This window comes from Coloeus monedula (assembly GCF_965178545.1).
Source record: "Coloeus monedula genome assembly, chromosome: 4".
Taxonomy (NCBI): domain Eukaryota; kingdom Metazoa; phylum Chordata; class Aves; order Passeriformes; family Corvidae; genus Coloeus; species Coloeus monedula.
This window is the reverse complement of record NC_138784.1, coordinates 62,270,732-62,296,341: the sequence shown is the minus strand read 5'-3', so window position 1 is coordinate 62,296,341 and position 25,610 is coordinate 62,270,732. Positions and strand designations below refer to the sequence as shown.

Sequence of the window (25,610 nt, the reverse complement as noted above, 5' to 3'; positions counted from 1 at the left end):
ACAAGCCCAATCCAAATCAATGAATCATGTTTTGATCTGAAAATCCTGTGTCTTCATAATTAAACACATTAGTCACTAGGTACACTCTGTTCATGCTTGTGGTAGTAAGCTGAGAGCAAGTTTAATAACTCAATCTTCTAAATATCTTACAAAGCACCAAGAAAACTTTATACAAGTTATATACATTCTGAAGATAAAATATCAGTCCTAACTATTATTCTGTGTTATACAATACAAGATTTCAAATATTTATAGATTCTCAAGTAACTATACAGGTTGTCTACAAACTGTGGTATGAAATAAGAAAATCTGTGTGATTTTAGCCTCCATATATATACATAAATACATTTATATATACAGAGACACATTAAGACTAACAAGCCCATTCCAAAACCTGGAACATAACCATACGTAGTAAATCCTTCTTAAGGTATTTAAAAGTATCCTTCTGTCTTCATGCTTATCACAGCGTCCACATTCATCTGTGATGTGTTGCTGGAGGATATTATACTCAGAAAGTTAAGTCTAAAATTTTGTTTCTGTTGGAATCTGTAAGGAATAAAAAAAAAAAATCAACATTCTGTAAGGAACAGTAAGGGTAGGTGTCATCTGGTAAATGATGTGTAAGTATTTGATCCTCTGAAACAGACTGGGGTCTGACATTTTCTCCTTAAAGGGTTGCCCTGTGCTGGATACCACCCTACTCTCTAAGTCTGTGGTGAAAAGACTGCATGTGTCCCTTTCTTATCTCTGTCTCCAGACTCTCCTTCTGCCTGAGACATTTAGATAAACTGGACTAATGTTGACTTCTCTGCCACAGGGGCATTGTACCAGTGACTTTATCACGGAGGAGCTGTGGTGGACAGGCGAGGATAGCAGGTGAGGCAGCCTGGTGAGGCAGCCTTTGCCTGCCTTCCCTCTGCTCGGTGCACACCACAAGGCTCATGAGCCAAGCCCCACCCCTCTTACTCTCATAAGGCTTTGCCTAAGTCAAATCCCATCAATAAGCTGTCTGGATGCTTTCTGCCCTAGGCTGACACAAGAGCTCAGGGATGAAAATGCTTTTGTTATCTGCCCTAGGCATTCCCAGGAACAGCTCTCTGGGCTGCATTTTCTAGGGCTGGAGGGCCATAGCCAGAGCCTTACTGTGCACTCCGAGCTGCGCGGTCTGTTCCTGGGGATGATGACATTGTCATTGCTTCTACCCTTCTCCTGCAAAGAGCACAACAAGTTGGGGGTTAGGAAATTGATTACTTCTCTTTTTCTGTTTCTCCTCTTTCACATTAAAGAAGGTTTTGCTTTTCAAATCTCTGGAACATGCCTGGGAAGTTGACATAGAAGGAAGGAAGCTCTCACTTGTCAGCCTTTTATGATCCCCACCACATCTCTGGGTCAGTGCCAAGATCTGGACCGGTTTAGCTAAGCGGGATTAGACAGTTTCCACGTGAGCAGCATTCTGGGTCTTTTACATTTAAACACACTTATTGTATGCAGGATCCTTTCTTGCTCTTGATTTAAGAACACTCCAGAAAGGCCACCACCATATCTGGCAGTCCTTATTTATCCACACTGCTTTAGCACTCCTTTTGAGGCTGGACAGGGCTGGAAAGCCTCCATGCAAGCAGCATAAAGTCTGCCTTTCAAGAGCCACTGCAGCGAATGGGGCAGGCTCTGCCAGATGGGTGACCACAGAGAACTGCTGGTGGAGGGGCTGGGATTTCACCCACACTGTGTTCTTCCCGAGGAGATGACTTCAACGGGAGTCCACAGCCAGGCCAGCTGCCAGTGGGAATTATTCACTCCTTTCACTAGTTTTCCATGCACCAGAACCAGGGGCCACTCTTGCTCTTCAATTTGATTGGAGACCAGCTGAGTTTTAATGACTATCTTTTTTGAAAATAGAGACAGTGTAGCACACACAGCTATAGCTGTGCAGGGAACTTTGGGAGCATGACAATACTGGAAAGGCAATAAAGTAATGAAAGATGAAGACTGTAGTGTTACCTCAGAAAGCTTTAATTTGGGGGAGCTGGCTATGTCCTTCTTCAGCAAAATGTGTAAAACTGCATCATGAATGGTCAGGAAAAACATGGATGGTTTAATCTCTTCATCAAAAAATGCACTTCTCTCCAGTTTGTCCAGAAGGCCCTCTGTGAGGGAACAAAATCAAAGCACAAAGAGACCTGGAGGCCTTAAGGAAGAAATTGTGTATCCTGAGCATGCCCACTGAGTGAACAAGGGAGTTGCTGGTGTAATGCACTGTTTTATTTATTAGAGCAGATGGCTTCCTCTTTACAGATGTCAAGAGGATGGAACATAAATGCCTATCAGTAGTTCCCTGCTCTGTGCCAGGCAGGAGGGAATTTGAGCCCCTTTTCTTATTTAATGCCCAGGGTGGATGATAGTGGGTCCTGCAGCCCAGAGCTGTGCAGCACAGCAGTGGCCATAGGTAAAAGGAGCCATCACACACGGTCCCAGCCTTTTGGGGACAGCATGGAAGGGACAACATCTCCACTCAGCAGGACCTCTTTGCTATCCAAGACTCAAAGGTAAAACTGGGTGATCCTCCACAGCCATACTCAATGATCAACAGGAGAGGCAAGGGGATAAAGCATCTGTGGAGATGCCAACACAAAGGCAAGTACTCACCATGTGCCCCAGCAATGTAAACGTCAATGTTGAGCCGGACAAATTCTTTCAAAGTCTGTTAAACCAGAAGGAGGCACCATTTAGATACTGCTGGGTTTGCTGATTACCATTATAGTGATTAGCCACAGCCAGTACACCGACCACTCTAAGATATTTAAGACCTATGATGGTAAGTGGCTCTAGACTCACACTCTATTGCACATAGAGGCAAGACAGTCTCTTCACATGGCTGCAGACAGGGACAGCCAAGCCTTTTGAAAAGGGGCAGAATTGAAAATGTTAAGCTCACAGAGAAGTAGGTGATATTTCGTAGGTTGTATGGCTTTATTGTATCTACATGGCACATGATGAAACTAAAAAAAATTACTTCACAATCTTCTGGGGAGATTTTTATTACTGGAAACTTTAGCAGAACCACAGTTCCCACTGTTACAGTGGGTCTTTAGTTCCTATGGAAATAGATTTACACACCCTGTGTGTCTCTGACAGTTAACTGTAGCTGCTACTGTTTGAAAATGTTGTGCCTTTTGCTTTGTTCAATGTCATCTGGGGAAGCAACAGCAGGAGCAGAAATGGAACTCCAATGTTCCAACTCCAGCTGGGTGTTTAAAGCCATATTTCATATCTATGTTTCTGTAAAGCTTCCCAAAATCTTAGCAGGTGAAGAAAGGGTACCACAGCCAACACTTTATTTCCAAGACAATTTATATTGATTATTTAAACAATTTCCTAAACATTTTCTATAGAAAATGTCCATTCAAATTCACATAAACTCAAAGTTTGCCACTCGCCTTCCAGTCCATATAGCAATGCCTTTAAGAAGCAGACTAGAAACACAGAATAGAATCATATTTTGGTTGGAAGGGACCTGAGAGATCATCTGCTTCCAAACCCTGCCATGGACAGGGACACTTTACACTGGAGCAGGTTACTCAGAGTGTCATCCAACTCACCATTGAACACTTTCAGGCACGGAGCATCCACAGCTTCTCTGGGCAACCAGTATTTCACCATCCTCACAGCAAAAGATTTCTTCTAATCTAGACCTGCCCTCCTTCAGTTTAATGCCACTGCATCTTGTCCTGTCACTGTATATCCCTGTAAGAAGTCCCTCTCCATGCCTTTTTATAAGCTCCTTTTATGTATGGAAAGGCCATATGGAGATCTCCTCATAGCCTTCTCTTTTCTAGGCTGAACAACTCTCTCAGCCTTTCCTCATAGGAGAGATGCTCCACCCCTCTGATCCTTTCCTTGGCGCTCATCTGGACCTGTTCTAAGATGCCCATGTCTTTCCTGTGCTAGGGACCCCAGAGCTGGACACAGTACCCTGGGTGAGGTCTCATGAGAGTGGAGTAGAATCTCTTGTGAGAGTGGGGAAGAATCACCTCTCTTGACCTGCTGGTCATACTTCTTTTTATGCAGCCCAGGATATGATTGGCTTTCTTGCCTGTGAGTGCACATTGCATGGGTTAATTTGTCATCCAGCAGTATCCCCGTCTCCTCCTCTGCAGAACTGCTCTCAATCCATTTATTCCCCAGCCTGTATTGATACTGGGGATTGCCCTGATCCGCGTGCAGCACCTTGCACTTCATGAAGTTCAGATGGGCCCATTCCTGTCCAGGTCCCTCTGGGCACCATTCCTTCCCTCATGTGTATCCCTCAAGTGTAACTGCATCTGTAAGTTTTTCTTTCATATGATCACTGTTTGTCTTGCAAATTGTGATTACCTTTCGGAGGACTGTCATGGCAGAAAAATCGAGGAAGGACACTGATGAGAAATCCAGAATGATGCTGTGGATGTTGACGTGGGGTACAGTGATGCCAGGGGGGAGGTCAGTGCTCCAGTTGATCCGAATGGGCAAGTCTGTCATGATGGTGGGCTGGTCCAGCTCCTCTATCTTGTTGTTGTCTAATTCTTCATCTGACTCATACATATGGTTAGCTATGCAAATCAAGCCTTTCTGTGTTGACATAGAAGTGTCATAGTTAGTTCTCTTCTGTAAGACCCAGCCAGGGTAGTGGTACTTCCTACGCTAGGGCAAGAGTAGTGGCAATGCAAAACTGGTCTTCGTATGAGATGGAGCAGGACCCACCTGGAAAGTTCTGTCTCTCCCTTGTCTGGAGAAGTATGGCAATTATTTAATCACCATCATAATCACTTAATGATGGCTTTTTATTCCTGAAGTCTGTTGCCTGATACACTTTAATACAGTAATTTTGGAACAAGTCAATAAAAGGCATGCAGGATTTGAGCTGGGAGAAAACCAGCTTTATCCCACCATTAATGCAGAATGATATTCACCTCTGTGGGATCTGAGCCTGCTATTTGTTGCCAGACAAAGCTCCAGTGGACATGTACAAGCTCTGCCCATGGTAAATCTGTAGGTCTCTAACAGTGAGAGCCATTTAAAATCTTGTTTTTTAAATGTGTTTGTGTCATGAAGTGGCAACTTGGGGAACAGTGTATCTAATTAAGAAGGGAGGCTATGAGGGCCTTCTCTGCCATGTAAAGCCAGGGACCTTGGTTGCTTAACTCCCTCCCCACCCTGGGGGGTTGCCTTACATACTGGTGTCACTTGCAGCTCTCCTTTCTTCAGCATCTTCCTAATCTTCCTCAGAGCTTTATTGCGTTTCCTCAGGACTCTCAGTGGGTTGAAGCCAACCTGCAAAACCAGAACTTTGAATAATTAAAACAAGAAATACCTCTGTGACACCGGCGGAAAGACAAAGCATCTCATGTGGTTTTTCTTTACAGTCATGACGACCATAGTTTGAATTTGATGTTGTCTACCACTTTTCACGAATTCAAACAAGGGCTCTTTCTTGGTTGGAAGGATGGTTACAGGAATGGCTACAAATGAGGCAGGGCTGCCTGTACTGCTTTAGGAGACCAACATGGACAGCATTATAACTGTGACAGTGCTTAGCACAGGCCAGTAACTCCAGCAGGCTGGCACAGTGCTGGCATGTCCTATTCATCTGCATCATGTGATGGCCACCCAGGTGATCAAGATCAGAGAGCTCATGGGTTGTATCTGCTTTGTGCCGCCTGACTGCAGAGAGGGTCATTCACTCACTGTTTTTCCTGAAGAAGAAAGCCAGATTTTGTCATGTCAGCTGCATATGTTTCTTGAACCTCTGAGCTGGTTTTAACAAAATTAGATGGCAGGTAAATTAGGCTAATAATAAAATTAGGCTAAAATACTAAATTCCTGCACATCTTCTGCCTCATCCATCCAGTGCGTAGAGGAGAAAGGTATTATAAGTACCTGTATTTGTAGAGAAACAGTGGTGTGAACATCTGCACTCACAGAAAAAAAACCTTCAGGCTCTTCTGAGGTGAAAGCCAAGCACATGGAGAACCAAATGCGTCAGATTCCCTCATTCCTCTGCCAGTTTCAGTCCCTCATGTGAAGAATTAACTGCTCATTATCAGTTCTTGGGGTAGTCACTGCTTATCAACTCCCCACTAAGAGCAGCAGGAAGGGGAGGGTATGGTGCCAAGTTGTGTTCGGGCATTCATTCACACGGTGAGGGCTCGGGAATCCTGGATCTCTGTGCTGTTTATGGAAAGACTGGCTGCATTCACCAGTTTGTTATGAAAGACATTAAGAACTCTTTGATAGAATGATTCCATCTGGCATTCTTCTGACTGTTGTGGTTACGTTCTTGGGACAATATGTGTCCCAAAACAATACATTCTTTACAATGTGTGTAAATAATGTAAGTGCTAATAAAATAAAAACAAAACAAAACAAAATCAAATCAAATCAAATCAAATAATTTTCCTTTATATTATCTATGTTTGCACTACTTTCTTCTCATAATATGTATTGTTATAAGTATAAATCTGGTATAAACATTGCTATGTTGTAAGTTCAGCATGAGTCAGGCTGTTCTCAGAGGTGTGTGCATACATATTATATTACGGTAGTGGCAACAATATCTGAATAATTAATGAAAATTCACCCTTGAACTGTGGACTGACTGCATATATAGTAATTATTGGGAAACCATATTCACCTTAATGTGTCAAGCAATTCATATGTTCAGGACAGCCCCAGACACTTACAGCAGTGATGAGTTTCTCTCTGAAGAATTCAATATTAGCGAAGAAGATTGGAGAGGAGCATCTGAAAATCTTCACTCCCTCTGGCTCATAGATCTGTAAAACGGAGGAGAAGCGTCAGTAGCAATGTTTGCTGTAGAAGCACATGTGAAGCCGATGATAAAAGAAACGAGACATTTCTTACATCAGTGTAATCCTTCCTGTTTCTGTAGATGTTACTTCTCCCAACATTGGCCAAAACAGTGCAGCTTGGACTGTGAACAAACATACACACAGTTCTTGGTGTCCCACATCGAAACTTGGAGGATGGGAAGGATCAAATAAAACCATCTCAGCTGGGCTGGTAGAGTGAAGCAAGACCCACATCCAAAGATTTACACCTCTAAATTTTTCCATACACAGTTGCTGGACAGACCAAGGCATGGATGGGGCTGTTGCCCTTCTCTGTACAGAGGGAGACAACCTATAACAGGAGGCCCTGGGATATCATTGCATTCAACAAGTACTCACATCTGGGAGCGGATCACCACCGTCAGCAGCTGGAATGCCACAGCTGTTGCTAGTCCAATGTCCAGGCCAAGAAAGACAGCAGATAAGAAAGTCACCACCCATATAACCTGTAATGAGCCAGTGGATGGTGACATTATGAGCATGTCAAGAACCTGGGTCATGAGCTCAGGGTGGAAGCAGAAACAGATCTCAGGTCTGGTCCAGGATCTCCATCTGCTTTTGGCGAGGTTTTTTTTCTTGTAAAACAGGGCCAGAGTCACCACTCCAGCACCAGGGAGTGTTTCTAGGGATAGCAATTTCTAGACAATAAAGGCTCGAAATGGGATAGGTGGTTCACTAAGTGCTCAATAAAAATCCATCAGAAATGCAAGATTAGAAGTAAATCAGAATTCTGGTAAAGCTGAGAGTTGTAAATGCGCAAATATAGGTGCTGTGAATGTACATGATCGATAAATGACTAGATAATACTGAATAACTTTTAGCCACAGGGCTCAAAGCATTCTCATGAGACAAATAACTGTTTGATATCTGGGAAAACTGAGGCCTGGCACCATTTGTGAGCCTAAATTTTCTGAGTGTTAGAGGTAACCAGTCATGCCCTCTAGCCATGAGCTTTACCATTTGGAGTAAACTCTTCAAGTCCCAGTTGTCATTTGTTTTTTGCTGTGTATCTTCCATATAACACATTGTGTGATTGTGAGAAAGTGTCCCTGAATGCTTAGTCAATGCAGAAGCTATTTGGATATTTTCTGTTATTTAAGCATTTTCTGTAACTGTCTTCTCTATTTGACTTTATATAATTCACTATTTTAATAGATTTTGAGGAATTGGATGAAAATGAAGTTAAGAGTGAGAATTGACCCAAAAATAAGTGGGACAAGATGGAAAACATAAGCAAGTGGTATACCAGTAAAAAAGGCATGCCACTATTGTACTTCTGCTCAGTGAGGTAAAACAGGGATTTTAAAAAAAAAGAAAATTTGTATAATAGATTACTTTTTCAGAGCACTTAACCTCTGATGCTTGTGAAACTCAACTTACACAGTCATACTTGTCCTTTCTCCATAGGATGCCTACTTCCTTGAACTGCATGAGCATTCCTTTCAAGTTGCCAAGAGCCAAGGATGCAAGGACTGACTGTTAAAAAGACCAAAACACGTGTTCCATGTTTAAGCAATCAAAGAAAATGTTGAACATTATGAGTTAAAAGTTCATACAAATAGGACCAAAGTGCAGCTGAAAGGCCAGGGAGCTGCTCCCAGTTTAACACTGCTACTGGAAAATCCCCAGCCGTGGTGCAGTGCAGGTGTCTGACTTGAGGTTGTAAATCCCACTTATGCAGCTGTGGTTTTTTGGTGTTTGGGTACTTATACTTCCTTTGAGTGACCAGATGTAGTGGTCCTTTCTGGCATAATATGGGAAGAAGAACCAAGCTTTTCAAACCCTATTTGGCTCCCACTGAAGTCTATGAACACTCACAATGACTCCTAGAGCAGCCCTGTCTCTGGGAAGCAGGAGGAAGCATTAGATGAAACCAGTGAATACCTTCTGTAATGGTGCCAGGAGAAACCCAATGGCCAAGATCACAACCAAAACAATGACAGATGAGATAATACCAGCAATCTGCATGAGAGAACAATTTCACAATGAATAGGTGCCCACAGGCATTATGGTTAGTGAGGAAAAAAAGAGCTGTCTTTCATTAAATGCCATCATGACCTGTTGTCTTCTATACCTGTGTTTTGCCTCCTGTGCTCTCCTGCACACCTGATCTTGACAGAGCAGTGCTGGAGGCAAATCCCTTGAATGATCCACCAACTATATTACCCAGCCCAAAAGCAATTAGTTCCTGAAATAAAAATAAAAAGAGATTTTTCTTAAAAGCTGGTTCATGACAGTTATTCACAAAGCAAAGCTTTCCTAAAATGACTTATATCCCATTGATAAATGCAACATGTTGATCTCTGTGTTATTTACCTACCTGGTTGCCATCTAAGGGGTAGTCATGCTTGATGGAATACACTTTAGCCACGGAGAAGGCTACTGCAAACCCAACAATTGCGATGGAAATGCCGTCACCAATGCAGTTCTGGAGGATGCCTACATCAGGTGCAACAGGCGTTTGAAACCTGAGAGACAAAAAACTCTACTCATTAAGGAGACGCCGAAGGGTCTTCTGCAGATCCTAGGGAGAATTCCTCTCTGGACTTTTTTTTCCCCTTTTCTTTCAGTGAACTGAAATCTGAAGAAAGAAGACTTGAGCAGAAATAGATGTTCCTCTGCAAACTCCACCTACTAACACCCCTGGGGCTACAGGGACCACCCCAGACTCACTCTGCTGTCCTAGTAAATGTCTTCCTCTCTATTTTTACCTTAACATGTGCCTCCTGATTCTTTATGCCAAAATTCTGGCATAGCCGGCTGAAGTCTATGTATAGATATATACTCTATATGTGGATAAATAATCTTTATGTGGATAGAGTCCTGGAGGGGCAGATGTTGAGACCTCTGGAGGATATGCCAGTGGCCAGTCATGGGATCAGGCAGGAGAATTGTGCAGGGTCCTGGTGGCTTTCCAGGGCTGGTGGTGGCTGCTGAACTGTGCATGTATTGTGAGGGAAATGGAGGAGTTCAGTAAAAAGGACAAACATCAACCTCCTGCTCAACAGCTGTCTCAGAAAGTGAAGGACACAATTATTTCATGTCTCAGTGTATTCCTTGATGAGTAGGAGATGTGCTCTAGTGAGTAACTTTTGTGTATTGAAAATGTACCATATCATTGAGAGAAAAATGTTTATTTACCCACTGAAAGAAGATGAAGCAGATAATTTTAATCAGAAAAATAGCTGAACTCATTTAACACTGCCGAACTAGAGAGAACATTTTGCTCCAGTGGTGAACTGTAGGTAAGCCACTTACCCTTCCTCTAGTTTTCCAACAACAGCTACATTAAATTTTTCTTCAAAGTTGACAAAATGGGAAACCAGTGCTGCTAAGACTGTCTGAAAGATAATAAACCACTCCTCCATTAGGCACATTCAAGCAAGAGTGTGAAGAATCTATTAAATACCATTACTTTCCTTCTCCAGCCTTATCCACACACTCTCCAGCCTTATCACTAGTGGCAGAATTATGCCCCAAGTTTTCACACCCCTTTGCTGTTCAGATGTCATTCCTGAATGACCTTACAGGTATGGGTTTACATTCATAAATTACACATTATAACAGAATATTTTACTAACAACAGAGATCATCCCACTCAGTAAACCAGGTATGTTCTAACAACATGCTGTAATGACTCTGGGGGAAAACAAGTGCTACTTGAGTCTGTATAACATCGTCCAGGATTTTAGGAGCTTACTGCCCCTGTGAGGCTTCCGCCACCCCTCTGCTGCTCAGAGTGGACAAAACCTTCTGCTGCTGGAGGGCAAAATAATTTTGTGCATGGCCATGGATGTCCAGGACTTCAGTGGTTGCTTGCAGGTGTGGTGCAGAGGGGCCTCAGCAGTGAGAATGCAGTTTGCTGGTGTCAGAGCCGTATTTGTCCAAGGAAAAAAATTCACACCACAGATATGTTCAGTTAAGAACAGTTAAGTGGAGGTAAAACATTTCACAATAGCTCCTGAATGCTGTAAATTTTTCTTGTATGTAAAATGATAACACATCATTTAATGGATAACCCGAGAAGAAATAGTTAAAACTCTGCTTCCCATGTCATAATATGGAGCAATTGCAAAATCAAAGGAAGTGACTCACCATGAGGAGTTCGATCGGGATGGGAGTTGGTAACTTTTCCTTGTATCGATCGTTCATTTCTTTTACTACAAACACGATAAGCAAGACAACCAGGGATGTGACAAGGTCAGCAATGTTTGTTTCTGTGATCTGGCTGAAAATGCTCTCCAGAGTCTGCAGAACCAGGAAGAAACATGTGGTGCTTTAGAAACAGTTGGGCCCTGGCACAGTAGCACTATCCCTTCCAGAAGAACCTGTATCTGAATGGCTCTAAGGATTGTGCTAGTTGGGATTTATTCCCTGTGGCATGATGTGGACTGCAAGCCCCCATGAATGTTTCTGCATCTGCCAAATGATGGAAGCATCTGCAACAGACCCTTTCTGCTAACTTGTGACCCTCTTCTCCTGATTTTCCCCTGAGGGACAGTTGGAACAACAGGCATGTCTGTGATAGGATATGTGAGCAATGGCATTGCTGGGCAGGTGCCTCTCTCCACTCCTTCCTTCCTGTCCTTCTTCTCCCTTCTCATCCAACAGCACTCCCAGAGTCATATGCAAATTAAGTATGTATAATATCAGTCCAGCAAAAATGAATAATTAAATCCTTAAGGCAGAGTCGAATGCTTAATTGAAATACGCCAGCACAAAATAGCTACTATTATCTGATTAGCCCAATGGGGTGTAACTTGGTGCTTGGTAATAAATTTAAAAATTGGTCAAATACTAATAACATATCTGTCTTGTTTTTCTCTCGTTTTTCCTCCTGCCTTGCAGTTTTTGTGCTGAGTTCTGTTATTATTGCCTTGTGATACACAGTCAGAAATGCATCGCAGGTACATCAATAGCATTAGCAAATAATGAACATGTGGCACTTACATAGATGATGCCAAATGGTTTATTAAATCCGGGGACAGGTAGCTGAAACATGAATTTCAGTTGAGATACCAAAACATGGATAGCTGCAGCAGTTGTGAAACCACTGATTAATGATTGTGATAGATAAATCACGATGAATCCAAACTGGAAAATTCCCAGAAGCAACTGAAACACAAAATGACCATAGGTCAGTGGGATTCATTTGCAGTTTTAAGCAATCTTTGAAAGAAGGACAATCATGTTAAATGGAAGCAAAGATTTTCACCTAATCCCATGCATCCAGAGATTAAGGAATGTACTGTCACGAGACTTGCAATAAAAATTGAGATTTAGCAACAGAGGGCATAATTCTAGTCAGAGTAATTGCTTTAACTAAAGAGTAATTGTTTTAACTAAAACTCATTCTTTTTATTTCATAGCTAAAATATACATCCTTGTTTTCAGTTCCTATATTTTCATATGATACAAGTGTTTCACGAAGCACAAATATATTAGTATGTTAGGAAGGGAGGAACTGTAGGAATTCGTTATTAAGGAGTAAGAATAAATTGGGTTTTTTTAAAAAACAAATCCAAATATTTTACCACTGCAAGGCAGAGCGTTTACTCCCCTTGGTGCATCTGCATCATTCACATTATTTTCACAGCTACTTTTTTCCTATCCAGCAGATTGTTTTATTCTGTAGGTGGAGGTTGCAGCTGTGTGGGCTGTGGGCTCAGGCCTGTGCAAAACCAAGGATTTCACAGCACATGTGAGTGCCTGGTCACTGGAGGGAACAGATGTCTCCTAATCAGTGAGCCAGGGTCGGTTACATGGAAAGTGGAAGAAGATTACTTTGGTGACTACAACAGCAGAAACCAGAGAGGAAGGTCAGGCCACCATCCATCTATTCACACAGGTGCACTCACACGTACATTCACCAACCTGAACAATCCCAGAAAGGAAGGTTACAGATGCAGCCACCATCACCCTCTCATCATTTATTGCTGAGATATTTGTGGAATTGCCATTTCCAATGCTGTCATCAGGGACCAGCCTGGTGACGACTCCTCCCACCATGAGGCTCAGGACGGGGAAGGGACCTGAGCAGCACAAGGCACTTGTTAAAAGATCTGAAGGGGCAACATGTACTTCTTCATCAGTGATGAGGGTAAGTGGTGTGCCTGAACTTACCCACTGAGATATGTCTCGATGTGCCAAAGATAAAATAGACCAGGACAGGGAAAAATGCTGCATAGAGTCCATAACTGGGGGGGACATTCACCAGCAAAGCAAAGGCCAGACCTGTAAAGACCAGGGAAGGTGATGTGTGTGCTGCAGGCTGAAGCCAGCAGTGCCTTGGCACCTGGCTTAACAGGCTGTGTCAGGACACATAGTTCCCAAAGGTACCTTGCAGCACAGCCACGAGCCCTGTGTTGATGCCAGAGACGATGTCACTCAGGACCCACTCCCTGAAGCGATATGCTGGAAGCCAGGAAATGACTGGAAACAAATTCAAAGCAATTTTTTTGACCCTTTGTGGCGAGCAGCTGCAAAGGCACAAGGGGACAAAATTTTGTCAGTGAATCACAGCCTGTTTCAGAGAGGTGAGAAAAGGGGAAGGATTCAGGTTCTGGCTGCGAGAAATCAAAATCTCACCCAGACACAGCCCTGATCAACCTGCACTACCATCTGTGCTTCAAGGTATATCCAGTGGCCTTTGGAGGTTCTGTCCAACCCAAATTCTCATAGAACAGCTTGGGTTGGAAAGGAACCTCTATGGCCATCTAATCCAACCCCCCACCCCAGGAAGCAGGGATGCCATCCATTGGGTCAGGTTTCTCAGAGCCTTAAACATTTCTCTGACCTTGAACATTTCCAGGGACAGGGCATCCACCACCTCTCTGGGCAACATGTGCCAATGCCTCACCACCCTCATCATAAAAAATTTCTTCCTTCTATCCAGTCCAAATCTACCCTCTTTTAGTTTAAAGCCATCGTCCCTTGTCCTGCTGCAGCAGGCCATGGTAAAAAGCCTGAGTATGTCTTTCTTATAAGACCCCTTTAAGTACTGAAAGGGTGCAGTAAGGTTCTTCCTGGAGTCTGTGCTGCCAAGGACCCAGAAATAAAGCTACCTTAGATACAACGGTAGGAAGACTTCTAAGGGTAACAGCAGTCAAAATCCATTAGAAATATCTGACATTGAATTTAGTTAACGAATTTTCACTTGCTATGTTGGAATGGGAGACGTGCATTGTCAAGATGGAGTTCATGCTGTCCAAGAGCAGTCAGGACTGTTCCTTAGATCTATTTTAAAAAAAAAAAGTATCTCCTTACCTAAAATAGAGTTTCAGGTGATCCCAAAAGGTTTTATGGTATCTGTGCAATTTCTCATGCTCTTCATTGAATGCATTCTCTGAGTACACGGGTCTGGCTATAACATAATGGTTACCCACAGGTTCAACCATTTCTGCTGAAATGTCAGGCTAAGGATGCTGACTTGTGTGTGCTCCTCTCTGCCCCAGGCACTTAAAAACCTGAAATGAAGAACAGGGTTAGCTCTTTATGTACTGTGGGGCGAGTAGCCATAGCATAGCTGAGTGAGCTCCAAACTGAGCGTTACCACCTTTGAAGATCAAAAGAGGGATGGTTGAGACACCCACTTCACTTTGCCAAGGTGATCTCCTGCCCTGCTCCTCCTCCCACTGCAGAGCACTGTTTCACTGGAGCATGAAGTATTTCTTTCTAAAGATGCAGCCAAAAAGTAGACAAGATGGTTTTTGAGTTAATTTATCTCTGAGTCAGTCGTGTACAACCAAAAACTTCCTCCCTCAAAGAAGATTAATTTCCTAAAGAACAAACAAGCAGATCCCAAGCAGTTTCTCTTTGTGGCACTGCTGGGAGGGCTGGGAACTCACTGTAACCCCCACATGGGTGGAAAGGCAGAGCCCAGGCAGGGCTCACCCATCCTCTCTTGGATTCAGAGACAAGGCTGAATAGATTGTCTTGGATCTGTGTGACAAGGGGATCAGGCTCAGTAACAAAAAACATGATATTGCTGCTTGTTATTTTTAAGATTTATTCCTACGTCTGGACTGCTTTTCCTCTGCTTCATGTTCACAAACAGTTGTTGCAATGTCTTACCTGAATACTATTTATTGCCTTGTCCCAACCCACATTTGCATGTTTGTGCTGGAGAGAAACTGTCCTGGATCACTCCAGAAATGACCCCTGGAGCCCTCATTACACATGAGAACGAATCTGCTCATCATTCACTTCAGTCAACACCACTAGGTACTTTGCAGCAATTAATTGATGCCATTATTGTGCTGCTTATGGTGCTGCTACATTTCTTATTATGCCACACCTTCTTCTCACATTAAATTCACCTAAAAACTGTAGTATCTATTAACATTTCTCTCAGTTGAAGCCACCATTAAATATTTAATATAGTACTAGTCCCAGACAGAAGTTGTGGAACTTGCTCTTCATAGCCATAGACAATCATTGTAGGATCCTTCCAACTGGAACTAATCTGTTCTATCCTATTCTATTTTCTTTTGACTCAGAGATGAGGATGTACTGCAGGAAGCAAGTAGTCTTTTGGGACACTGATAATAGGGGTTTTCTCCTTATTGTCTCTCCCCTAATGAAAATGCTCCTTGTTGCCTTGGTTCTGGCTGGTGGTCTCTTGACAGATGCCTGACCAGCACTAGTTCCTTGCCCAGGTCTATCACCTGACTCTTGCTGAAATACCCGACATGCATTTCTAATTCAGAAGTTGTGAGTACTCAACATTTGGAGATATCACAGTACAGATTTTAATGTGGCACAAAGCTGTTTGCATAGTTACAAACAGATGAAAGCTTTAAATCCATGACAATTTTGGTATTAAAATGTGAATCCCATCTTGAGACTTTGCTACAGCTCAGAGCTTATTATTGACCTATTTTAAGTGATTTCATTTTTGTTTCCTTGTTGCTCATTCTGTGGAAATTCATAGATGTGTGTAGAAGTCCAAACAATGTCAACGAACCTCTTAGATGTTTTGTTGACATACTATTCTTTCACAAAGGATTCACTATTTTGGCAATGGGTTAAACATTTTTACTCTCTGTTTTAACATAAGAATTAGATCTGTAATATTTTCAAAAAAAACGGCAGGCAATTATTCTAGCAGGCAAATGCTCAAAATCTAAGCTTATTCAAAACACTGATCCAAAGCCAGTTAAAATCATACTCTGATCTGTAATTTTACACTACTCTCCCTCCCTCTGTTGGGATCAGAGCTCCAAAACTGAGGCTGATAAAATTTCAATGAAAAAATTAGTTAATTCATTTCATTCTCTGATAAATCATGGTTACTTAGACTTGCAAGAAGTTGTTTTATCTATTAAAGGTTTTAAAATTGCTCTGTTTCCTAGTTGGTGTGTCTGCCTTTTATATTTCATGTCACAAAGAGGAATATTGCTGAAAGTCCTGTGGAATAGTATTGCTCATTACACTGTAAGGCACGAGTGGCACTATTTGTACCCTTCGAAGAGTTCATAAGCCATAAAAATAGAAGTGTATGGGTCTGTACTCCAGGACCCCCACACTGCCTCTCTAGAGTGCCTTGGGCTCCTTGGGGGACAAGACCACTTCTTCTGATGACTTCTATAATGTGTCCACCCACTCACGAGGAACACCAGCACAGACCAAGCTTACACTGCACAGCTATTGAGTGGTTACAACTTTCAGTCACTATTGACCAAGACTAGATCTGAACTGAAACCCCAGAGACAACATCCTGGTTCAGTTTTATTCCATACAGCCTCTGATCCTGTTCTCATGGCCAGCAATTAACAGCATTGCAATCTCTCATATGTAAAAAACTCCAGCTCCACTGCTAATCCCTCGGCCCTATGAAATTTTGGAAATGCATATTTTCACGTGTGCCATTTTGTTGAGAGGATTAACAAAGGGATACTTTTTTTCCCTTTATTGATTCATCCTAAATATTGACTAAGAAGTACACTAAAATATGTAATTTTAATTGAATAATTAAATATTAACATGGTCCATCCCACTTTTCAATCTGTGTATACCCCCTCACAAATTGAACTTCTTCACAATATAAACATCTGAAAAATTCAAAGAAATTCCACAAAGGAAACTTCTACATTTTACACAAAATGAAACACATGACTAGGAGCATTTCATTTACAAGCATTACTTCACATATCCCATACCTAAAATGACAATTTAAATTTGTACCTGGTAAATCTTCCAGGAAGCTCTTCAGAAGAAACTAGACCAAGATTTTTTGGATGAAGATATCCCTGAAATTTTCACAGGTAGTGCAGGTATCTCATGCTCCTCTTCAGAACCTCCCTAAATACTGGCAGCACTTTAATAACTAACTTCAGTTAACTTTTACAAGAAAAGGAAGATTTCACTGTGGCCTTGACCACTGAGCCTATCCTCAGGAGGAGTGATAAGGAGTAATTTCTTAAAGTTCTTTGTGATATTGCTTAACTTTGTTTGGTGAACTGTTTCTGATTGGTCTGCAGAGCTCATATGGGAAAATAGAGATGAATAAGAAGGACTGTCTGTTGCAATCCTGTGTTGTTGCTGAGCTGACGTGGGAAGTGGTGGACAGAGATCAGCTATGGTGTCCTTCATTTCTGAAGAAGCCTAAGTCATTGATGAGGGAGATGGGCTGCTGGGCATGCCAGGTTTGAGCAAAGCGTGCCTCCCTTGACTTTCCTCCAAAGCATCTTTAATAGTCCCTAAACTGTCCTTCCAGAAGCAATTTCTGGATTGTCAGACCATTGCCAAAAATAATCTTTGCAGGGATTTCCAAAGGGCAGCTGTGACTTGGTGGAGCTGACAGCTGTGGCACCCCATGACAGACACTGGAAAGGCACAGAGCATGTGTGTGGCCACACGAGTGTGCTGGGGCATGGACATGGCACGGGTGGGTTGGACTGAACTGCAGGGTGTTCCTACTCCCCTCCACTGCCCATAGAGCAACCAGGGGGGATCATCCTCCCAAGGCCAAAGTGAACCTTTGTAAACATTTCCCTGAGATATCTAAAAACACCTAGGGAGATACATGAAATAGCATTTTGAGTCCTCAGGTTGCAAGTTCAGTTCCAGGTGCCTGTGTTCATGATGGCAGTGAACCTTCAGAGCTGAGGTGCTGAGGACACCATAGCACCAAAGTACCCTGATGAAAACCATCCTTACAACCCTTTCCTTAGGTCACACTGACACAAACACTGAGAAATGCTTAGCTGTTGATATCCATATTACCAGGAAGACCACGGTTTGCCAGACTCCTCAGGGAACATCTCTACTCTGACTTTACCTCTAGGGGTCTGAAGTCACAGACCCTGTCCTTGAAGAAAGTTTTCTTCATCTGGTGAAAGGTCACAGCATGAGGATGGGCACCCTTCATGTTCTGCAGGATCTGTCACACACATGGGTCTAGAAGGAGAAGAGGTAGGAGGAGCCTGGGATTCTATCCTCAGATGGTTTGCCCGTATTTCAGTCAATTATTAGCCCAAGAAATGATGACGCGAGCAGGACCCCAATATCCAATCTCACAAGGTGAGACCTGTATTATACCATTCAATGAGGATTTCTTTCTTGTGCTTTAGCCCCCTGAGAGTCATTAGAGACCTCAAATTCTTTTGAAAGTTAGAGCTACACTTCTAACCAAGACCATAAGCTCATCTAGTCAGTAGAGATCCCAGGTCACTTCCCAAACTGTTGTACCTTCTCTGTGTCAGTAAGACCCTGTTTTGGTACTTGCTGTTGGCTTAAGGGATTAACTGCAGTTTGTGAAACTGACACAGTTTTGGTTTTTATTTTTACCATTAAAGTAACAAACATTTTAAAAGCTGTAGAACCATAAATTATAAAAAAACCCCCACAAAACAGTTTAGCAGCTTTTGGTTTCCCTCCTCACATGGTGTGATCATGGAAGTGCTTTAAAATTTTAAATTCTTTGTGTTCAGGATGCATCACAAGAAGCTGCACCATAAACCAGCAGAACAGCTTTATAAGGACTAGGTTTAAATGCAGGAGGAACCCTTGGCTCTGAAGAAGTCAGTAGGGTCTTGTCCTTGGCTCCATCACGTCCACCTGTAAGTGCTTTACTCCTGGATTATTTCCACTAATTCACTGAAGCAAAAAGGTGCTATGTGGAGTGACAGAGGGAATAAACACTTTGGCTTTTCTGTTTGCAGTAGTACTGTTAAGAACACAATTTTCTACTGTTAAGAACATAATTTTCCCCTGATGGTGCAGAAGGGGTTTAATGCACAAGGGTCACACAGGAGGCAGGTCACCTCTGTCCCACACTGCAGAAGTTCAGCTGTGCAAATCCTTGATATCTTTATACCAGACACTCAAAAACCAGCTAAATTCTAACTAATTGGGGAAGTGTGGCCTTTTCTGCCTAGGCAGAGCAGAGGAGGAGGACATGAAAATTCCCGATTGCTCTGTCTCCCAGGCAGCCCCATAAACACAGAGTTCAGAGATGTAAATCAGTCACATCCTGATCCTTCACCAAGTCTCAAGCACTCTCAGCTTCCCTTTGTTTTAATGGGAGCTGAAAAACACTCACAGCTCTTGAAAGCCCTTTGGTGAGCTGAGCTCTGAAGGGCTTTATGTGTGCTGCCTCCCACCCTGGTCAAGATGAAGAGGGAAGAGCAAGTGACTGGAGGGAGATAAAGCAGTGACAAATTCAGTGACTTACTGCAGAAAGAAGCTATTTTTCACAGAGAAAGAAGAAAACAGTTCTGCTGGAGATGCAGAATTTGTCTTGTGAAGAGCTCCACGTCTGTCTTAAGTGTTAAATAAACACCAGTAACGATAGTGGGAGATTAGGTGGCTGAGAAGGTGGATAACAACATCAGCCAATACAGATTTCTAGTGTTTCCCAATGTTTTCCTTCACCATGTGCTGTATAAACCATCTGTTCTCCTCTGTAGCTTCTGACCAGGTTCTGCCCAAAACCTTGAAGCAAAGGTTGCTCACAATACCATCTGCTGTGATGCTAGAGGTGCAAAACCTCCCAAACTCAAGTTCTTCCAACCATTTAAAAATCTTTGCTCTGTTCTGCTTGGGCAGATTAGCACATAAAAGAAAAATATTTTGCTCAGTACTAAGTGCAGCAGGCAGTTTGGGAATGCACCTCTGGTTGGTGCCACTTCCTCTCTCCTCTTTTGGAGAAAGGACAGGGACCCAGCCTCTGAATGGTATCCTCGGGAAGATTTGAAGCCCCACTGGGGACATCCAGGAAAGAAATGGAAAATTGGTTGGCCCTGAGAGACCTTCATGGAAAGCAGAGTTGTCCCTTGTACTCACACACTCAGGACACTGATGCCAGAAAGAAGCATAATGTAATTTCACTTTTCACTTGTTATAGTCTCTACTACCTTGTTTTTTTACAGAAAGTTTCTTCTACTAGCACACTGAAGCCCAATTCAAATCAGTCACATTACTGGGTCAAATTCAGTGGTGATGACCAAAATTAGGATGAGGATGAGTAAGCAAGTTTAGGCAAGACGCACATTTCAGGCAAACAACATAAGAATGGAAAGGGCAGTGAGGTTAGGTGGGAAGAGATCAGTTCCATTGACAATGATATTTCTGGATTGCTCAGATTTATTGAGACCTGTAGAAAAAGAGAGTCTGAATTTTGCTTAAGTGCTTCAGGAGGAGCTGACACCCTGCTAGGATATGGGCCATGGAAAGTTATCACTCCTTTGTATAGAACAAACTATAAGCAGGAGCACCCAGTGCTGTTATTCCAGTGTATGGGAAAGTGGAACCGGAAATTTCCAATAAAAGATTGGTGCCATATTCACATACCTCTCACTTTTTATTCACACTTCTCTTATTACACTTCTGTAATTTTATTATCCTTTCACAGTTATTGTGCTCTGAAAGCCAGCAATCATCGCCTCAATATTGGGTGTTTTTATGATTCCATTACACCATAATGAAGAGCACAAACACAAAATCCTGCACATTGCTTTTCAGAACAAGGAAAGTTTTGACATCCTTCTCTGCCAACATTAAAAATAGTGCTTGATTCCTCAAAACAAAAGTATCATATTTCAATCCAAAGTTAATTTTATTTCTCCTCTTATGAACTTTCCGTATTTTGCTTAAGATGTAAGTAATTTGTTTTCATTTAAAGCTGTCTCTTTTAATATCATGAAGAAAATTAATTAAGCAATGTCTCACATCAGAGACAACCAACCAGATTAGACTTGTCAATTCAGCATTTGACTCTACTTTTACAGTTGCTGAAATCAAGCAATACATTGAGACTTGACCAGGCTGGGAATCAGGGCTGGGAGGATGCACAGATGAGTCAGGGAATCTTCAGTGTCACAGCCAGATACTGCTACAGGTACTGGTGCAGAGACTGCTACATGAGCATGGAGTTATGTTTAACACAGACTGTAATGAGTGTTCTGATATCTGAAATAAAGCAGGGACAAAGATTGTCTCATTTGTGCTGTGCTGGAATGGGAGGCTCAGCCCTGCCACTCCACCCCGATGTCCTGCTGGCTACAGGGACATCTGCCCCAGGGTGCTTGTGGGACCCCCATTTGCAAGGGTTTTCAGCCATGTGAGAGTGCAAATACATCCTATGTTCCACCAGGCCAAAGGAGAAGCATTGCAGGGTGTCCTGTCCACCTCAGGCTTGCATACAGTGTCTATTTATATTCCTCCTCTAGGCATATCCCATCTCTGGGAAGCTAGGGTCAAGATAATGATCCTTGAAGACCACAACAGCACTTACCTGAATTTCAATTAATCCCAAAATATTTCTCTTAAAGAGGAACAAAGTTGAATTGTCATGAAAGCAAAAGCAAAACCAAACTAATTATAAATGGCCAAAATGCTGCCTGGCAGAATTTTACTTCCATGGATTACTTCCAAGGAACTTCCATGAATGGGTGTCAGCACCATATTTTGCAGGTGAGCCCTGGCCACTGTTCCCAATTTCTTTTTCTAAAGTCCAGCTGAGCACACTTTTACTTGCTTATCCATTTTGAAATAACCTTAAAATAAACTGTTAAAATTAGCCTAAACAAATAATGTATTTCTAGGTAGCTGGTGGAACATTAGAATATACTCAAACACTGTCAGAGACATCTCCTTGTAATCATTTATGTTTGTGCTCTAGGTCTCCCTGTGTGATGTACCTTTGCAGATACCACTGCAATAAAATACTCCACTATCTCCAGATACTTTAGACTGTGCCATTCCTTAAACTGTGAGTTATGCCTGGAGTTTCCCTCGGGTAACAGTGACATGGAAAAATGTCTTTCCCAATATTTCACCAGGTCCCTTATCAGTTCCTGCATTCCTATCAGCATCAGCTTGTTTTGCAAGAATGTGCAAAACGAAATGATCTGGGGTTTGCTCAAGGAGCAACATTGCTGTGTTCATCTAGCAGAGGGATTCACCTACCTGCAGGCTCCAAGGCTCCACAGGTCTAGGGTCTGCAGACCCCTACAAGAGTTGGTTCCAGAGCTATCTAGGTGTCCATAGCCCCTTTGATATCACATCTGGATTTGGGAATTTTAAGCTGAACTCACTTTTATTAACAGCCTGCTCTTCCCCTGGAATAGCACAAAACAAGTCGCCACAGGGTATGGAGTATTTTGTCTTTTGAGCTTACATCAGGATAGTTTCAGATTATTTAAGGAGCCTCACTTTCCTGAATATTTTGGTAACTGCTAAGAGAGGGAACCCCAGTTCATACATTGCAATGATTTGCCACTGATATGCTTCGAAATTTTTGTTATTTTTCAATTTACTGTTAACATACTGAACTTCTTCCATTTGTGGGCTCATAAACATTTCCACACAGACTTCCAGACATACATTGAAGTCTGTCATAGAGAAGTCTGTCTTTCTTACTCATGTCACAAAGATCCTTAGAAGTAAAACACTAGGTTCAAAGACCACATGCTGAAGATCAGTAGTTTAGATTAATTTTCAGATGAGTGCTAGTGAACTTTCACTTCTTTAAAGTTTGCTTCTCTGTGTCATACAGGTACCACATTCTTTAAAACCATATTAAAATGCATTAAGTGGCAAATAAAATCTTGTATATATATATTTAAATACTATTATAATAAATACAAGTAGGGCAAATTAAGGGTAAAATTCAAGAGATGAGTTCAGTTGCAAGAAGAAGTTAAACATAATCCTGTTCATCCCTCTTAGTCTACAAATGAGATCTCTCTCATGCTGTTGAAAAGCCCCACAGTACCCTCTGTTGCATTCACACCTCTGAATATTCTTCCTATCTGCTTGTTTGCAGATTGATACAGGAAGATGATGAAATCTTTATGCAGATCAGCAGGTTGCCTGACCTGGCATGCTGTCTGCTCAGGAGAAGGCAGAAGTAGGAAAGTGGTTATATATCATATAATCCCAGTCGTAGCACTCCTTATTAACAGTGCTAATTTGAGGAGGTTTACAAGTATGAGAACCGAGAGATGCAGGGAAAAAAAACCAACACAACAAAACAACCAACCATAAATGCAGCATTTGAATGAATTTTCATTTATCACTTGTTGAAGTAATGTCTGCATTTCTGTGCTCACAGTCCCAAACCCACCAGCTCTGGGGCTCCTGGGCTCATCCACAACACCTCTCAGGCAGCCCAGCCCTGACCCCCATTTTTTTCCTGCCCCACACAATGAATGTAGTTCAAAATTTGGCCTCTGCTTGTATGAGGCCTCAATGCTTATGGGGCTTAGCTGTGACTTGCATACAGTCTATGGTTTTAGCCTACTTCTTATTTTTTTAGCTGTTTTTTTTTCAGTAAATAAAGAGGCTTATTAGCTCACTGTGCCAAATCTGGAGGAAATCTGGCCACCTAGAGCCGTAATCAGGCCCACAGTTGTCTCTGGTCCCCAGAGAGGCCACTACTGTAGTTTCTACCTACAACATTATTAGTAAAAAGAGCTGCACTTCCTCAAGCTGGGATAAAAATTTGCAAAGCCACAAATCCCAAAGCCAGGTGTGCAAAGTCATTTTGCAAACAGCGGGCAGTAACAGCAGTGGGAAAACCCTCCAGTACTTGGGTGGTGGCACTTTCTTTTGCAGCAAGCTCTGGGGAACAGATCCTGGCCACAGCACCTGCTGCCAGGGCTGGTGCTCCCCTTGGCTCCTCAACAGGCTGCTTCAGGCTGTAGTCATGCCAGATCAAACAAGCTAAAAATACTGTGACTAAACAGTTTAGGATAAAGGCCATCTTGGAAAAGATAGTTGCTCCAGGAAATGATCTTCTTTCTCAATAGCTGGCATAATTCCCAGTGAACCACCCACTGGGCTCTGAGAGCTGGGCTACAGAAGTGCAATAAAAAAAAAAAGTCCTTTGGGTGAAAATAAAGAGGGATTCTCGGCCATGCTGAGCTTCATGCAAAAACACTTAAAAATAAGGCAATAAGAAACTGGTCAGTCTGAAGGGCAGCATTGGGATTGGGGAAAACAACCACAATCCTGGACACAGGTCCCTTGAAAACAAGCATTTGGGGGATTGGAGGAGGGGAAAGGGGAATTGCCCATTCTTACCAGCCAATTATCAAAGTCTATGAAGAAGGTAATCTACAGCAAACAAAACAAGGCTAGAATAAGAGCAGGAGTTGTAGCAGGGTTCTTCCTTGAAGGGTGAGGAGGAAAAAATTCCCTTGAGATGGGAACCAGCAGCAGCTGGGAGTCTCCACAAGCACAACCACGTAGTTTTCCTGGCTGGGGCAAACAGAGTCTGCTGGGTGGAAATGTGTAGCTGGAGTTCTGGGGACGTGATTTTGCAAAGAAAGGGCAGACAAGTAAGCAGTCCTCATCAAACTCTCCTTCCCATCTTGAAAATATCTTACCTGTCTCATTTCTCAAGATGTTTGCATGAAAAAAATGGTCATGCAGTTCATGTGTTTAGAGTGAGTGTATTTGGATGGTCCAGTTTAGTTGCCAATGGAAATTTAATGCTTGCTTGTCATAATGCCAAAAACTTCTATGTTTCTGGGGCTTAGAGCTCAGTCCTGAAACAATATTACAAAGTACCACCAAGTTCGAGGAAATTCCTGTCATATCCCTTACAAAGACATTTTAAGTTTACAATAATAATTACAACTAACTTTTAAAGCTTTATTATTATAAATACTTCAGTATGCTTTCATATCATAGTGGCTTTAATGAAAAATGCTTTCAAAAGTTAGTATTCTTTTTATTATCCCTTTATGATCAAAAGTTAATTATCTTTTACCTATTGGCTGCACTTGCATGATGTAATATTTTCCAAGGTCTTCTGGAAAGGCTTTTTAATTTATTGCTTGGGATGGGCCTAAAATAAAACCCATGTATCTAAGTACATCTGATAAAGATGAGTTGGTTCCAGTCTAAGTCATAATCAGGACAACCCAAATTAAATGTCCTCTGTTGTAGAAAAAAAGCCACACAAACATGTGTATTCCTTTGTTTTGTTGAACCATTCTGTTTCCTTAGCCAATCCAGCCCTTTATTTACCCAACTGCGTTATCAGAGCCTGATTTAAACAGCACTGGGGAGTCAGATTACAGCTTGTTTTGGCTCGGCAGGATTCACCGTCAGGGCAAGGTGGGGCAGGGACTGTTGCCTGATTATGGATGCAAGGTATGGTGCAGCACTGCTGATCCCATTGGTACCAGCTTCTAAATAGCAATCACAATAAATAAGTGATACACACAACATTTTGCAGACGCTCTGGATATTCCGAAGTGCTGTGTT

General features: G+C 42.3%; 1 protein-coding gene across 1 annotated transcript; it reads right to left on the bottom strand.

Moving 5' to 3' along the window:
• Positions 1-525: 525 nt before the first annotated feature.
• Positions 526-14,287, bottom strand: SLC26A3 (solute carrier family 26 member 3; the record flags this gene model as incomplete). Its single annotated transcript, XM_082280367.1, has 20 exons — positions 526-549; positions 1,147-1,212; positions 2,005-2,150; positions 2,650-2,704; positions 4,378-4,611; positions 5,218-5,313; positions 6,723-6,815; positions 6,904-6,973; positions 7,230-7,336; positions 8,271-8,366; positions 8,775-8,852; positions 8,965-9,078; positions 9,211-9,358; positions 10,149-10,231; positions 10,986-11,138; positions 11,841-12,005; positions 12,765-12,922; positions 13,014-13,124; positions 13,230-13,369; positions 14,157-14,287. The coding sequence occupies 20 exons, from the start codon at positions 14,285-14,287 to the stop codon at positions 526-528; spliced, it is 2,268 nt and encodes a 755-aa protein (XP_082136493.1).
• Positions 14,288-25,610: the final 11,323 nt, after the last annotated feature.